A 14256-nucleotide genomic window follows, 5' to 3' on the forward strand; every position below is an offset into this window, starting at 1 on the left:
CCAATTTATGTTCATTGATCAACTTTATAAGCTAATGATCTAATGAATAAAAGTTGCATGGTGGCAATTTTGTGATTATTGAGAAGTCTCGTGATAATTTTGTGATTATGAATGTTCAGATTATAGATCTAATATAAGGGTTGAAAATTGGTCTTACGAGTCTCACGAAAAAACATTGGTCTCACATGATCCCAAGTCTGTGTGTGTGTGTGTGTGTGTGTATATATATATATATATATATATATATATATATATATATATATGGTTGGGCTCACGTGAGACCAAAGGTTTTTCATGAGATCCGTAAGACCAATTTATATTCATTGATTAACTTTATAAGCCAATGATCTAATGGTCTAAAGTTGTACGATGACAATTTTGTGATTATGGAAAAGTCTCGTGGCAAATTTGTGATTATGAATGTTCAAATTGTATAGATCTAATCCAAGGGTCTGAGAATTGGTCTTACGAGTCTCACGAAAAACCTTTGGTCTCACATGATCCCAAGTCCGTATGTGTGTGTGTATATATATCAGCAGGCATATATGTTGGTTTATAACATATTTTCATCTTTTGCAGGATACAATTTATCTGTTTGTTATCAAAAATTTAAAACTACTCGCTTGTAATATGTATAGGATTAAATTGAGGGCAATGAACACTACTCATAATTAAGTAATCAAATATTGAACGCGCATACTTATTTAAAAGAATGACAATAACCGAACCCAATCCATAGATATTGGGTTGGATTGAGTTATATTTCGTAACAGGTTGGATTAGATTGGGTTAAAACTTTTCGAAACAATCGTAATTGAATTAGGTTATTTAAAAGTGTCAGATCATCCAACCTAACCCATATACAACCCTATTGCGTTAGAGTTGGAGGTGGATCTATATCTCAATACCAAATTACCAATTAGCAAAAAGTTATTGGGCCTACTAGGCTTTAGAGGGTATGCAATCACAATTAAGGAGCAAGGATGGGCCGGGCCGGGCCCAATTATATATTTAATAATAATTTAATATTATAAATTTAAACATAAAAATGTATTTTATTTTAGTTTAAAATCTACAAATCTACCTTTTTGTTTTTTTTATTCCCCCTTTTTTTTCTTTTGATTTGGAAGACCGGCATACCGTTAGAGATGTTTAATGCCACTTTATTAATTGGCGTTACTTGCGTTTTCGTGTCTCTCAGTGTGATCAGGTTTGTAATTGATAAGTAATTTTGTAATTTTATTAATTTTTTTAAAGGTTATATCTTTTTTTTTGTGATTAACCTGGATATCCAACCCGCTATGCGAGCTGACTAACCTCAAGGCTACCACCTACTTTGCAGGTAGCCCAGAGTCACATCATTTGAACCTACGTGGCCACAAAGGGGATTTTTATTCCTCCTTTGAACCTGAGACCTCCAGACACTTTTGACCTTTCGAGCCCAAGCTCAAACCAATCAGACACCACCCCTGTGGAAACTTGTCGGAGGAAACTTGTCATTAATTTTTCTTCCGTTTTCTTTCATTTTCCCCTAAAAACTTCCGAGAACATGGGTTTTTCTTCCCTTTTTTTCTTATGTAAAAAAAAGCTTCGAGAACACAAGTTAACTTGGTCTCTTCTTTCTCCTCAAGTTAACTTCGACAATATATATTAATAATTGTGCTACATATGGGTGTCTGCATTCTAATTTGGGCGGTTTAACATCTTTTTAACAAACTAGACTGAAAGTGGCTATAGTATTTTATGTTCTACATCTTCCCGAACAAACACTACCCAAATGGTTGAAAAGTTTCACCGAACATGATCTTGAGAACATCAATGGCTATGTTGGGAAGGGAATCACCACAATGGAGTAGGTATAGCACCTCGAGAGCTTCAATCATTGTCTTGAAAACTAGAAATCAGACCTCGATTTGAAGCTTGTTCTTTGAAATAAGCTGGAGGAAGTACGCATGCTTTATCAAGTTTTACTTTAAGTTTGTTAACCAACCATTAGGCCTTGGCCTAGTGGCCACCTCTCTTCCGCAAACGCCTTGCCCTGGGTTGATTGCCCACCCGGGTTCAATTCCAGGGGAGGACAGGATGTCTTCTCCGGTGCTTGCCTATAGAGGTAGGGCATGTAGGGTTCACAAATGTGGACCACGGGACCATGAGGTCCCCGCCATTAAACCTTAAGTTTGTTAACTTGTAATTAAGAGATTTTAAGATACTATGCTTAAAAAAGAAGTATCGTTGTTTTTACGACATTAGCGAATATGCTTTATAAGTTAGTGTAGATAAACAAGAATGAAACACGAGAATCGACTAACGAAGATTTTTACCATTGCAAAAAAGGCAAGAGATGAAGAACACGTGAACAACTTAGAACCCAAATTGACTAAAAATCTAAAAACTAAAACTGCAAATGGACACCAAGCATTTTAGGATCTTTAGGGCCGTTTATTAAACATATGTTGAGTGTCGCTTACCTTAACGGATGAACATGATAAGGAGCGAGAATCTTATCTAATAAAAGGTATAACAAGGACCAAGAATGTTACTGGATAAGTGAGAGAGAAGAATCCTTAGAAAACGCTTACAAACAATCCATTTTTAATGGCCGAGAATGTTACCAATAAAGTAAATGAAGATGGTGGCTTTTGCTGATAAACGCTTACTCGATAAATGTTTGGTACACGACTCTTTAATTTAAACTTATAGAGAAACCTATGCCCATTTGATAAAATTGTTACTTTGTTGGCCGATTATGGGAAAAGTGTCAAGAGGAAAACTGGAAAACCCCGTATATATATACATACATACATATATATATATATATATATATATATATGACATACATAAAAGATTGACACAATCAGTTAAACCGTCTATGAAAAAAGTTAAGACACAGACCCAACCAAACCGTTCGGTTTAGCTAGGCATGAGACTGGGTGGGGACCCCAATCCCCATTCTTATCCTCGTTGGACAACAAGATCACATCCTTATCCCCGTCCTCAACGGGGAACGGGGATCCCCAACATGGAATCGAAGATTTTTTCACATTTATGAAAGATATTTTTAATCAAGTTAGTTAAACAACATACTCAATCCAAAATTGCCCATGTTTGAATCCCACATATTTTCAAAATTTTGTTTTTGATGGAGTATCAAATATTCATATATGAACAAAATCACAAATATTATACAATAAACCTAAAACCAAAATGAATTTAATTTAGTACAAAAAAAAAAAAAAAAAAAACTCAACGGTTACAATAATACCATGTCCCCATGTCCACCCACACCAACCAAAAACACATTAAATAATTTCCAGATACTAAATCTAATTCTTTATAAATAATATATTTAATTAAAAAAACATATAAGATACTAAATATACTGAGGCAGGAAGAGTTGTGATCACGTTACTTAGCCCCGTCCCTTACCCCGGTTTTTAAATTTTATGGATCCCCATCCTCGGTTTTGGGAGGAGTCCCATGTCTGATCGAGTACACCGGATTTCCCAACGACACGGGTCTCATTTCCATACCTAGGTTTAGCCATTTTCCAAATTGGGAGGATATCAAAACCATATAGAACGCCAAAAACAATCTGTTATGGTTCAATATGATCAGTTTTCATGATCCATTGGATTTTTTTAACACACCTAATACTACAAAATATCGTAAACAAATATTTTGGACATGCTCTTGTAGAGATAGGAGAGTCTTTGTCTATCATCTTTTCAAAAGCAATTGTTTGAATCTCACATGTATACAGGAACAGTCTTTTTTTATTATAAGGTTTGACTAAAACAATTAACCGTTTTTGTCTGTATATTCAAATTTATTGCTTAAAATAATAATAGAATGAAACTGTACTGTCTTCTTTTGAAATTAATACTTTCAGGAAAAAAAAAATAGACACATGACACATGCCTAATAAATGCCAAGAATACGACCCTTGTGACATGATTGTGTGTTTTGTTAAGAGCAACGTCTTGCCTTTGAATCTAAATGGAAAGTCGAGTGAGCTCCCTGATAAAATTTCAGCATTCGCCCTTTACGTATAGTCTGTGTATAAAGAATACTGTAACATCCAACTTTTTATAACAACAATCTTTTTAAAACATGATTTGGGTCATTATAACAGCTTTTTGAAACATAACTATATCATGAGTAACACGTTTACTATAGCACTTCAGTTTACTATAGTACTTCTACTGAAAACTATCGTCAGTAATCCGTTTATCGATCATCACCTACCATTGAGATCTTTTGAAATGTTTTTCATATACAAAAGTCGGTGTTATGAAGTTAACGTTAGAAAAAAAATAAAAAAAAATAGATAAATGGAAAAATAACGATCTTAGGTCAAGCATTACAACAAATTTGGATTTATAAAACGTCTAAAATGTCTTAGTAGAATACTTGATATGACTTAGGGGCCGTTTACCTAAATGCTTACCCGGTAAGTGCTTACCAGTATAATTCAACATTATAAGTTATTTTGATCCATAAAATTTTGGTACATCAAAACAAATTGAATGTAACAAGTTACTGGGTAAGTGTTTACTTGGGTAAGAGTCGTCATCATTACTTACCTAGTAAGACTCTCTATCATTTTCATTGCTCTTACCCGGTAAGATTCTTGGCCTTTCTCATGTTCATCCGATAAGGAAATTTACCCGGTAAGCACTTACCAAGTAAGTGTTTAGTAAACGGCCCCTTAGGCTTGTAGATCTAAACAATAAAATGTCTTATGTAAAAGTGTTACAATAGGTTTATAGGGCGCTTTTGAATATATTAACAAAAAGTTTAGAACATTTCTACAATAAAGTATCGTATTAGTTATTTTATAGGACAAGATTTGAAAAAATGTCATATAGACATAATTGTGCTACAAGAATAAGGGTTTAGATGACATTTCTCAAAAATGTAAATATAAAATAGCTAATACAACACTTTATTTTAAAAATATTCTAACAGTTTGTTAAAACGCCTATAAGCCTCCAATAAATATAGCGTATCACTTTTAAGTAGAACATTTTATTGTTCGGTCCTATAAACTAAAGTAATATAAAACATTGTATAATAACGTTTAGACATTTTAGGCGTTTTATGAATTCAATTTTGTTGTAATGAAGTCACGAATTAACATTCGGATCAAATTATGATCGACTTTATCGGTTCATGTGTCGAATCATAATAAAAAGAATAAGCTATGATCATGTTATGTTTCACCAACATTTTGTTTTCTTCTAAAATAACAAATACTTTGCATATCGAGGACGCTACCGTTCGGTTTATGTGATAAGACTTAAACCCGCACATATTTCTCGTGTTGTTTCTGGAGTCATCTCGAATTAGGGATGCAGAAAAAAGCTCAAACCTAAAATTTCTATCGAGCCCAAACCAAAAATGCCTAGGTCTAGTAAGCCCAAACTCAGGTCCACGCCTAGACATGGCCAAAAACCGGTCTCGGGGACAAATCAGTCCAGGTCGAAAATAGTGATCTCGTAACCGGTCCTGACACAAATACGAAGGTCAGGTTAAGGTGTATGAGGCCCGGTTATGAGAACCGGACTCGGTCCCTGGTTAGGCCCAAATCGGTCCTATGTAAAAAAAAAATTAAAGTTCGATTTTTTACGTAACTTTTTTTGAAGTTATTTTTATAGAATACAAAAGTTTTATTTTAATACACTTGAAAAAATGAAATTGAGTCAATTAAATACACTTAAAAAATACGTTTTTTTTTTGCAAGAATTGTGAGCGTTTGTGAGTTGATATCTTCTCTCATACATCATATGACATACATATAGTGAATAAAGATTAACTGGGTCAATTAAATATACTTAAAAGTATGTTCTATTATTATTTTGTAATTAGTTTTCAATCAAATACACTTAGAACATTAGAAATACATTTAAAAATATATTTTTTTGAAAAACCCGGGTCGGGCTTGTTTTTTGACGAAAACCGTAACCGATTCTTAACAGCCGGTCCCAATTAGTCTCGGACCAGGCTAGCTTGGGCCCATTTGGCCATCTCTATCCATGCCTGATCTTAAAGTTTGTTCAAGCAATTTTTTTTCGTGGTTAGGTTTGAGTCCAGTCTGAAAAAGCCCAAAATAGCTCAATAAAGTCCCTCTTTTAACTCCAAAGCCCAAACCAACCCAAAAAGACAGAGTTTTCTTTTGCCATACTGAAAAATGGACTTCGAAGTCCAGGATTCATATCCAAAAAATCCAAAGCCTTGAAAATTACAAATATCGACCTCGTGGTTATATAGAAGTTATGGATTGGATTCTCATAAACCTTCTTACGGGTGTAAATGATGCAAGTCAAGCTCGAGTACCGATATACTTGATTCGAACTCGATTTGAAAATTCGCAACTAGTTAACAACTAAAATCGACTCAAACTTGATTGTAATTTTTTAAACTCGAACCGGAGTTCGAACTCGTTTGAAGCTCGAACTCCAACTCGAACCAAGCTCGAACTCAAACTCGAACCAAGATCACCCATTAAATTTTATCTTTCTCTTATAAATTTTAAAACTTAAAGGTGTTCTCTTAAATTTTGTAAAATAAAGAGACGCATCTCAACTTTCTCATCAAAAAGACAAAATTACAAACTTCATTCACTCATCTCTCTCTTTTTATATCACTTTAATATCTCTATTCTAACGTGGGACAACTTTCTCAAACACTTTTATAGTTTTTTTTATCTTTTTTTAATTATGATTTTAATAAAAAAAAATTATTAGTTTTTAAAAATTGCACAATTTTATTCAAATGTCTACAAATATGACATTTTAATTATATTATATTTTACAAATAATATTATAAAACTAATTATATTTTAAAACAACATATATATAAAAGATTGAGTATCTCACGAGCTTTTCCAGTAGAGTATTAGATAGCTCGACTCGACTCGATTTGTTGATATGTCGAGTCGAGCTCGAGTTTGAATCGAGTCTATTCGAGTCGAGTGTTGACCAAGTCAATTTCGAGTAGCTTACGAATTGAATCGTATCATTTACACCCCTAAACCTTTTTAATGAGTTGGATCCTTACGGTTTTATTTTTGTAATGGATCATGCCTTTTATGCTAATTCTATTAATTTTGTTCGTATATAAGAGGGTCTTAGGGGCCGTTTATCAAACGCTTACTCGGGTAAGTGAACACCAAGTCATTTTACCTTACCGGATGAATATGGTAAGGATTAAAAATCTTATCCGATAAGAGCGAGACAATGACCAAGAGTCTTACCCAGTAAGTGAGGGTGACGACTCTTACCATGGTAAGCGCTTACCGGGTAAATTGTTGCATACGATACCGTTTTGGTGGACTAAAATCTTATTCGGTAAGTAAATGATAATGTTAAGTTTACCGGTAAGCGCTTACCAGGTAAGTGTTTGGTAAACGGCCCTTAGTCTTTTCACCCATTATTTAAAAATAATTTTTAGAATATCAATTAATTTATGCCACATCTCCACCCTATCGAGCCCATTTTCGTTATTCCGTCATCTTCTCCGGCCAACTTCTCTGGCAAGTGCATCAGCTCTAGCCACCACATACCAAAACACAAACACTCGCGAAGTCAACCTAAATACAAACCTTAATTACTAAGGAGCCGTTTACTAAACACTTACTTGGTAAGTGCTTACCGGATAAATTTCCTTATCGGATGAACATGAGAAGGGCCAAGAATCTTACCGGGTAAAAACAATGAAAAGATATAGAGTCTTACCATGTAAGCAAAGGATGACGATTCTTACCCAGGTAAGCTTACCCAGTAACTTGTTGCATTCGATATGTTTTGATGTACTAAAATCTTAAGTATAAAAATAAATTATAATGTTGAATCAAAGTTTTGATTAAAAACAGGTCAAGGAAAAAATATTTTTATATCAATTCTCACGGGTTTGTAATCTTTTTATGACTCTCATTTGATTATCGTCCTACACATATAGAACAAATCAAATAGAAATTGTCTAAAAACTTAGGGACTGTTTACTAAACGCTTACTTGGTAAGTGCTTACTGGATAAATTTTCTCATCGGATGAACATCACAAGGGCCAAGAATCTTACCGAGTAAGAGTGATGAGAATGATGGAGAGTCTTGCCCGGTAAGTGAAGATGACGATTAAATTGTTGTATTCAATACGTTTTGATGTACTAAAATCTTAAACAATATGAATCATATCTTAAATCATTGTTCGTATAAGAGTTCTTAAACGACATTTTTATATTGGTCAATTTAATGCTACAGACGATGATGTTTATTTACTATAATTGTGCCTCAAATTTTTCGAAATCATGTTCATTCCACTCTTTTCAAAGCCTCTGTTACACGTAACTAAGATTATATATCGATTGTACGAGTAATGAAAAAAAGTATAAAAAATCATATCAGATATTATATAAAATGTCTTACAAATTAAAAACGATAAAAATGTTTTAAATGATAAAATACATACATTATACTTAAACAGAATCATTTTCAAAAAGTTTTTTGAACCACCGTCGACCACTATCGATCTGAACCACTGCCGACGACCACCGATCTGAACCACCGCTGACCATTACCGATCTGAATCACCGCCGGGCACCACCGATCTGAACCATCATCGATCACCGCCATCTGAACCACCACCGATCTAAACTACTGTCGACCATCGCCATCTGAACTACCACGAACCACCATCGATCTAAACCACCACTAACTAGTACCGATCTAAATTATTGTTGGGTAGTACCATCTGAATCTGAACGACTGCTGACCACCGTCGATTTAATAACATCGTTTGGCTTATGGTTATATTTAGATTGCGTATTTTATTAAGATTTGATTATGATTTATGTAATTGTATAATGAGGTCAACGAGGGTAGAAGGAGTTGGTAAGGCTGTGAAAGCATACTAACATGCGAATCTCAGTTACCAAAAATAATAGCATTAATATTAGTTGGCTGACAACACCAATTTATTATTTATTATTTATTATTTATTATTTATTATTTAATTCACTCACTCCACTTAATCTGCTCACCTCACCTCTATTCTATCTATATTTATCGCCACCTGTTTTTTTATATTAAATTAAATTAAATATACTACTTATGTACCTATTCACCACATCAAACACAACATTTATACACATTACAATAAAAAAAAAACTAAAATCTATTAATACTTTTGTTTAGACCAATCAAACTCGTTGGTACCATCGTAACACCCACCGCTCGTTTGGGTCTTATTTTTTAAATATTTTACATGAATACGATAAATTTCAATATCATATATGATTATACTTTTTTTAATGTGTTTAATCACATATGATTAAACATATTGTATTATCAACGCAACATGCATTTAATCGTATATGATATTAAAACTTCTCGTATTCATAGAAAATGTTTAGTTTCTTGTTTGAAACTTTATATATATATAGTATGGTTCAAATACAACTCATCGCATTTGTACGAACAATGCAATCCAATAAATTGAGATATTTATGGAAATGATGAGAGTTCATTTATTATGATTTGAATATTTATGGAAGATGAATATGGTTCATTAATTATGATCAATACTTTATATTAAAAAACAATCAAAACTTCTATGAAATCACATATTAATCAAGTGAAATAGACGGTTGAGATTGAGTTGTATTAGTTGCACAAATGTCAATGGTTGTATTAATAACCAACCTATATATATATATATATATATAAACAAGTTTAAATATTAATGACCATTAACCACTACAGATTATAATAAGGAATCACTGAAATTTGTAGCTCAAACTCCGAAACACTAGAAGCATCGGCATGTGTTTCCAATTATATATGTATTTCAGTAGAAGCATGGACAAATGCGCATCTTTATTTCCGAGATCCTTCCCAAACATTTGAATCGTAATTTCGTATTATTTATTTATTAGAAATATGTTGGTATAATACAGCGATATAAATCTTCATTTTAATGTTTAGTTTTATTTTTTGTTTATATCGATATAATATAATTTTATGTGGTTTTAAAAAAACAATAATGTTTTTATTTTTAATGAAATATAAATTTGAAAATATCATAAAAAATTTAAAATAAAATAAAATCGATATTAGTATTAAATTAACTATTTAATAAATCTCGTTTTCTTGTTGTAAATTATTTAATTCAATTTTTTATTATAATTTAGTTTAGGTCTAATAACAAATTAATTTATTTTTGGTTTAATAATATAATTTTTATTAAAGATAATAATTAAACATTTTGTAGAAACTCAATAATTATCTTAATTATATTTTAGATTTTCTATATTTAAAATAAATGTTTATCTTGTATTTGCTTATGATTATTTGCAGTTAGTTATACGAATTTAAAAATGAAGCTTTAATAAGTTGTACTTGTGGAAAATCACTTGTAATTTTGAATTTTAAGTAATATACATCAATAAACAATATCTTATTTATAAAAAATGATTTTTAATATTTTTTGTCAAATGCTTTGTAATATAGTATAGATGATATATCCATTTTTAAAATAAATGTCTAATTTTCTGATAATATTATTTATTAAACTTAATAAATTCATATTAATTTATAACTGTATTTAAAATCAATTTAAAAAACACAACCATTATTATAATTAAATGAGTAAACTAAAATTGATCCAAAAAAATCAAAATCAGAAATAAAATTAAAATTAAAAGCAAACTCACTTTTCTGAGGAAGAAAAATACAAATATTAAATTCCACACTCATTAATGACGTCAGCTTTCAAGGGTCTTGTATATGACAACGAAACAAGGTAAAATAGCCCTAGGATTAAAAACGTACAACTCCTCAAGATTCGAGTACAACCCGGCATAGCCGGCCACCGAGTCGTACGGTCCATCTTCCTCAGGCGGCGCGTCTTCACCCACGCGCTTCACTTTCCCAGCTATAACCCGACATACCAGCATCGCCCGCCGTCCATGGGCGTCAACCCCGAGACAGTCATGTGCCCTACCACTACTGGCGGTAGTACGCACGCCACCCTTTGCTCCACCGTCACCACCGCCGATGCCGCCGGATTTGGGGCCTTGAAACCCGTGGCGGATGATGGTGCAAACGCCGCAGCCGGGGACGGAGCTGCAGAGGCTGGAGGAGTTGCGAGATCCCAGAGAGCAGGAAAGGGTGGTGCAGTGGAAGCGGAGGAGCTCATTGCCGTCGGCGGCGCACCGGGAGGCCGTAGCGTTGGCGCGGATCTTAACGGCGTCACGGCAGTCTTCAAAACGTTGGATAGTCCGACGTGTATTGTGGACTTTTAAGATCCGTTCGATGGTGAAAATCGGATGGTCCCTCTTGAGCCAGCTGGATTTGAATATTATCTCGACAATATTCCGACCCGAATCTTCCGGACCCAGCTCCGACACTGTAACACAATTAAATGATGTGAAAGTTACATAAATGCCCCTGCTACAAAAGCCAAATGCAATTAATATCCCGCTAAATATGCCCTTTTCTTACTTCACATATTCAAATATGAGTGTCGGTCATGGATATATTTCAAACCATTTTACGAATTTATTCATTATTTTACAAATTTATACAATAATGGAAATATAAGTTTAAAATATTTTATTATAACAAATAACTAGTTGTGTATCCGTTTGGTCTTTACATATTAATAAATTTGAATAAATAAGAGTTATGGTTTCAATTATAGTTTATCGATGAAAAAAAAATCCAAATTATTTAAACTACTCCACAAATATGTTCGATTTACACCAAGAGCAAAGAATCAAGAGATGGAGAGCGAGACCGAGAGTTCTAGAGTAATTGAATGAGAAAACTTTTAATAACTCATGGTAAATATCAGTTTGAATCTCACATTGGGAGATGGGGAGAAAACTTAGAGATATGAGAGGGTTAAGACATGAGTGAAAGATGTCAAAAGTATCTTGGGAACATGAAATAAAAAGATAATAATTTGCATTGGTAACTTGTATTATATGTTTTTAAGACTGAATGCATAAAGTAGTAGTACTTAATGAATTATAAGTTGTTTTTATAACTTTTATTATTTTTATGACTTTTAATAAATCTGGTTTATAAGATAGTACGAGATAAATAAACAAAAAATAAATAAATAGGAAAACATATTTACCGGCGTGTCTAACCGCTTGATGATGTTCCAAACTTTCCATTTTTGGGAACACTTCTCCACATTGTGAACACACACAAATGCTACTTCTTGGTAAGGTATACCTACAAATGCAAACATAAATCCCATGTTTAATTTTCATTTTTAATATTAAAAATAAAAATAAAATGGTAAATAAGATTTTCTTACGACGGAACTCTGATTTGTTTAAGACAATTCACAGATTTTGAGTTTTCGATCAGACTTTTTGGTTTTTATTTGTAAATTACCGATTGTTCGTCTTTGAAAATATTTGATCCATCTCGTGTGCATTTCTAATCTTTATTTTAAAATTAAAATCGAACTAAATATGTTATATATATATATATATAGTTTGATAAGGTACAAATCGATATATCTGTTTACTTATGTAAATGAAAAAGACTGTTTTTGTGGAAACCAGTAATTTATAACAAGATTTGTTTGGTAGATATTGAGACGAGTTTACACGTACATCTACCGATTTCATAGAGTATGAAGATAATGATTAGAAAAACCCGGAAATCTGAAATTTTTGTGATTTGCTAAGTTGGATTCAAACTCAATGCCTTCGAGATCTACGGACATTCCAATCTTTTTAGAGGTCTTGTTACATTCAAAACTATTGATTATATTGCATAAATGAGATGACAGAGAATATATGTTAAAAATAAAATGGGTTAAACCTAACACAATTTAACAATCTGAAACTACACCTAAACCATTAATGCTTTGAACTTAAAACCAAATAATTAATGGTTTGAAGCTAAATAATTTCGGCTATAGTTTTACAATGGTCGATAAAAAGACCTTAAACACATGTAAATTTGGATCCCAAAATTTCTGGAGCCCTGTTTAAAATCTCACATTTAACATATTAAAGACACTACTGTTGAGATCAAATGTTTTTTATACCCATTTGAACAAAAAAACCAATTATTTCTGAAGTAAAAAAAATTAAAAATTAAAAATGGAAAATGAAATTGATTTTGGTATTGAGATTGAGATTAGACCTTGAAGGATCAACAATGGCATGACACTCGTAACACCCAGAAAGCTTTCTAAACTGCATGCCTCTCGAACATGACGTGTGACTTCCCGGGCCGTTGGATCTCATCGAACCCGCCAACGTTCTTGAAGAAGAAGACGAAGACGACGACCCACCACCAGTAGTTGACTGTTTTTTCCGGCTAAGAAGGCCGGAATCCAGACCAACGCTGCTACTCTCCGGTGAGTTATCAGCTCTATCAACAACCCTAGTATTCCCATGCACAACATCCCTGAAACTGCAAATGGAGCTACAAGAACTCAATTTCGAATACCCATTTGAATTCTTCACCGGAATATGAACCTTATTCGATCTACCATGAACAACGTCCATTTGTTTGCAGGTCAACAAGTTCTTGAATTGATCCCATGAAGATGACGAAGAAGATGGGTTTTGTGATATGGGTTTGGGTTTGGATTTAGGTTTAGATTTGGGTTGGATTTCCTTTCGTCTGGTTTGTACTTTTTGGGTTTCAGAAGAAGATGGGAAAGTGAGAAGCGCCATGAAAGGAACAGAAAAGCTGCAAGATTTGAAAGAAGAGAAGAATGAGAGAAAGAGATGGTTGTTCGAAGGTTTCTTTTTGGTTCCTTTAATGGCGGATAGGATCTAAAAAGAAGGCTGAATTGAGGAGGCAATGGAGATGGTGAGTTTTTTATTTTATTTTATTTTATTTTATTTTATTTTTTTATTTTATTGGTAAATTCTTTTTCTTTTCCACGTGTCATTTTAAAAATATATGATTCACCCTTGGTAAAATGTGTGTGTGTTCACTTGGAAAATGTTCAAGAAAAATAATAAAACAATTTACAATTTTCCTTTATTTATTGGTGTATTTTTAATAGATTTTTTAAAATAAAGAAATAGAGTTTTTGTATTCTTGGGGTGTTTGGGATTGCTTATCTGAGACAACTTATACTTTTCTACAAAAGTACTTATCAACTTATTATAAATCACAAGAGTTTAACTTCTTTAAAAACTTCTTATTACCGTTTGGTACCTGTATAAGTTGTTTATCCATACTCAAAAATGTTTATTACCGGTGTCATACCAGAAT

The 14256-nt window shown here is 32.8% G+C and overlaps 1 protein-coding gene across 1 annotated transcript; it reads right to left on the reverse strand.

Annotated features, from left to right (window-relative positions):
- Positions 1–10715: 10715 nt before the first annotated feature.
- LOC112506826 lies at positions 10716–13706 on the reverse strand. Its single transcript, XM_025111122.1, has 3 exons — positions 13168–13706; positions 12140–12240; positions 10716–11404 (listed from the first exon to the last, which is right to left on the reverse strand). The coding sequence occupies exons 1-3, from the start codon at positions 13704–13706 to the stop codon at positions 10761–10763; spliced, it is 1284 nt and encodes a 427-aa protein (XP_024966890.1). The 3' UTR covers positions 10716–10760.
- Positions 13707–14256: the final 550 nt, after the last annotated feature.

This window comes from Cynara cardunculus (genome assembly GCF_001531365.2).
Source record: "Cynara cardunculus var. scolymus isolate 2C chromosome LG 1, CcrdV1, whole genome shotgun sequence".
Classification (NCBI taxonomy): domain Eukaryota; kingdom Viridiplantae; phylum Streptophyta; class Magnoliopsida; order Asterales; family Asteraceae; genus Cynara; species Cynara cardunculus.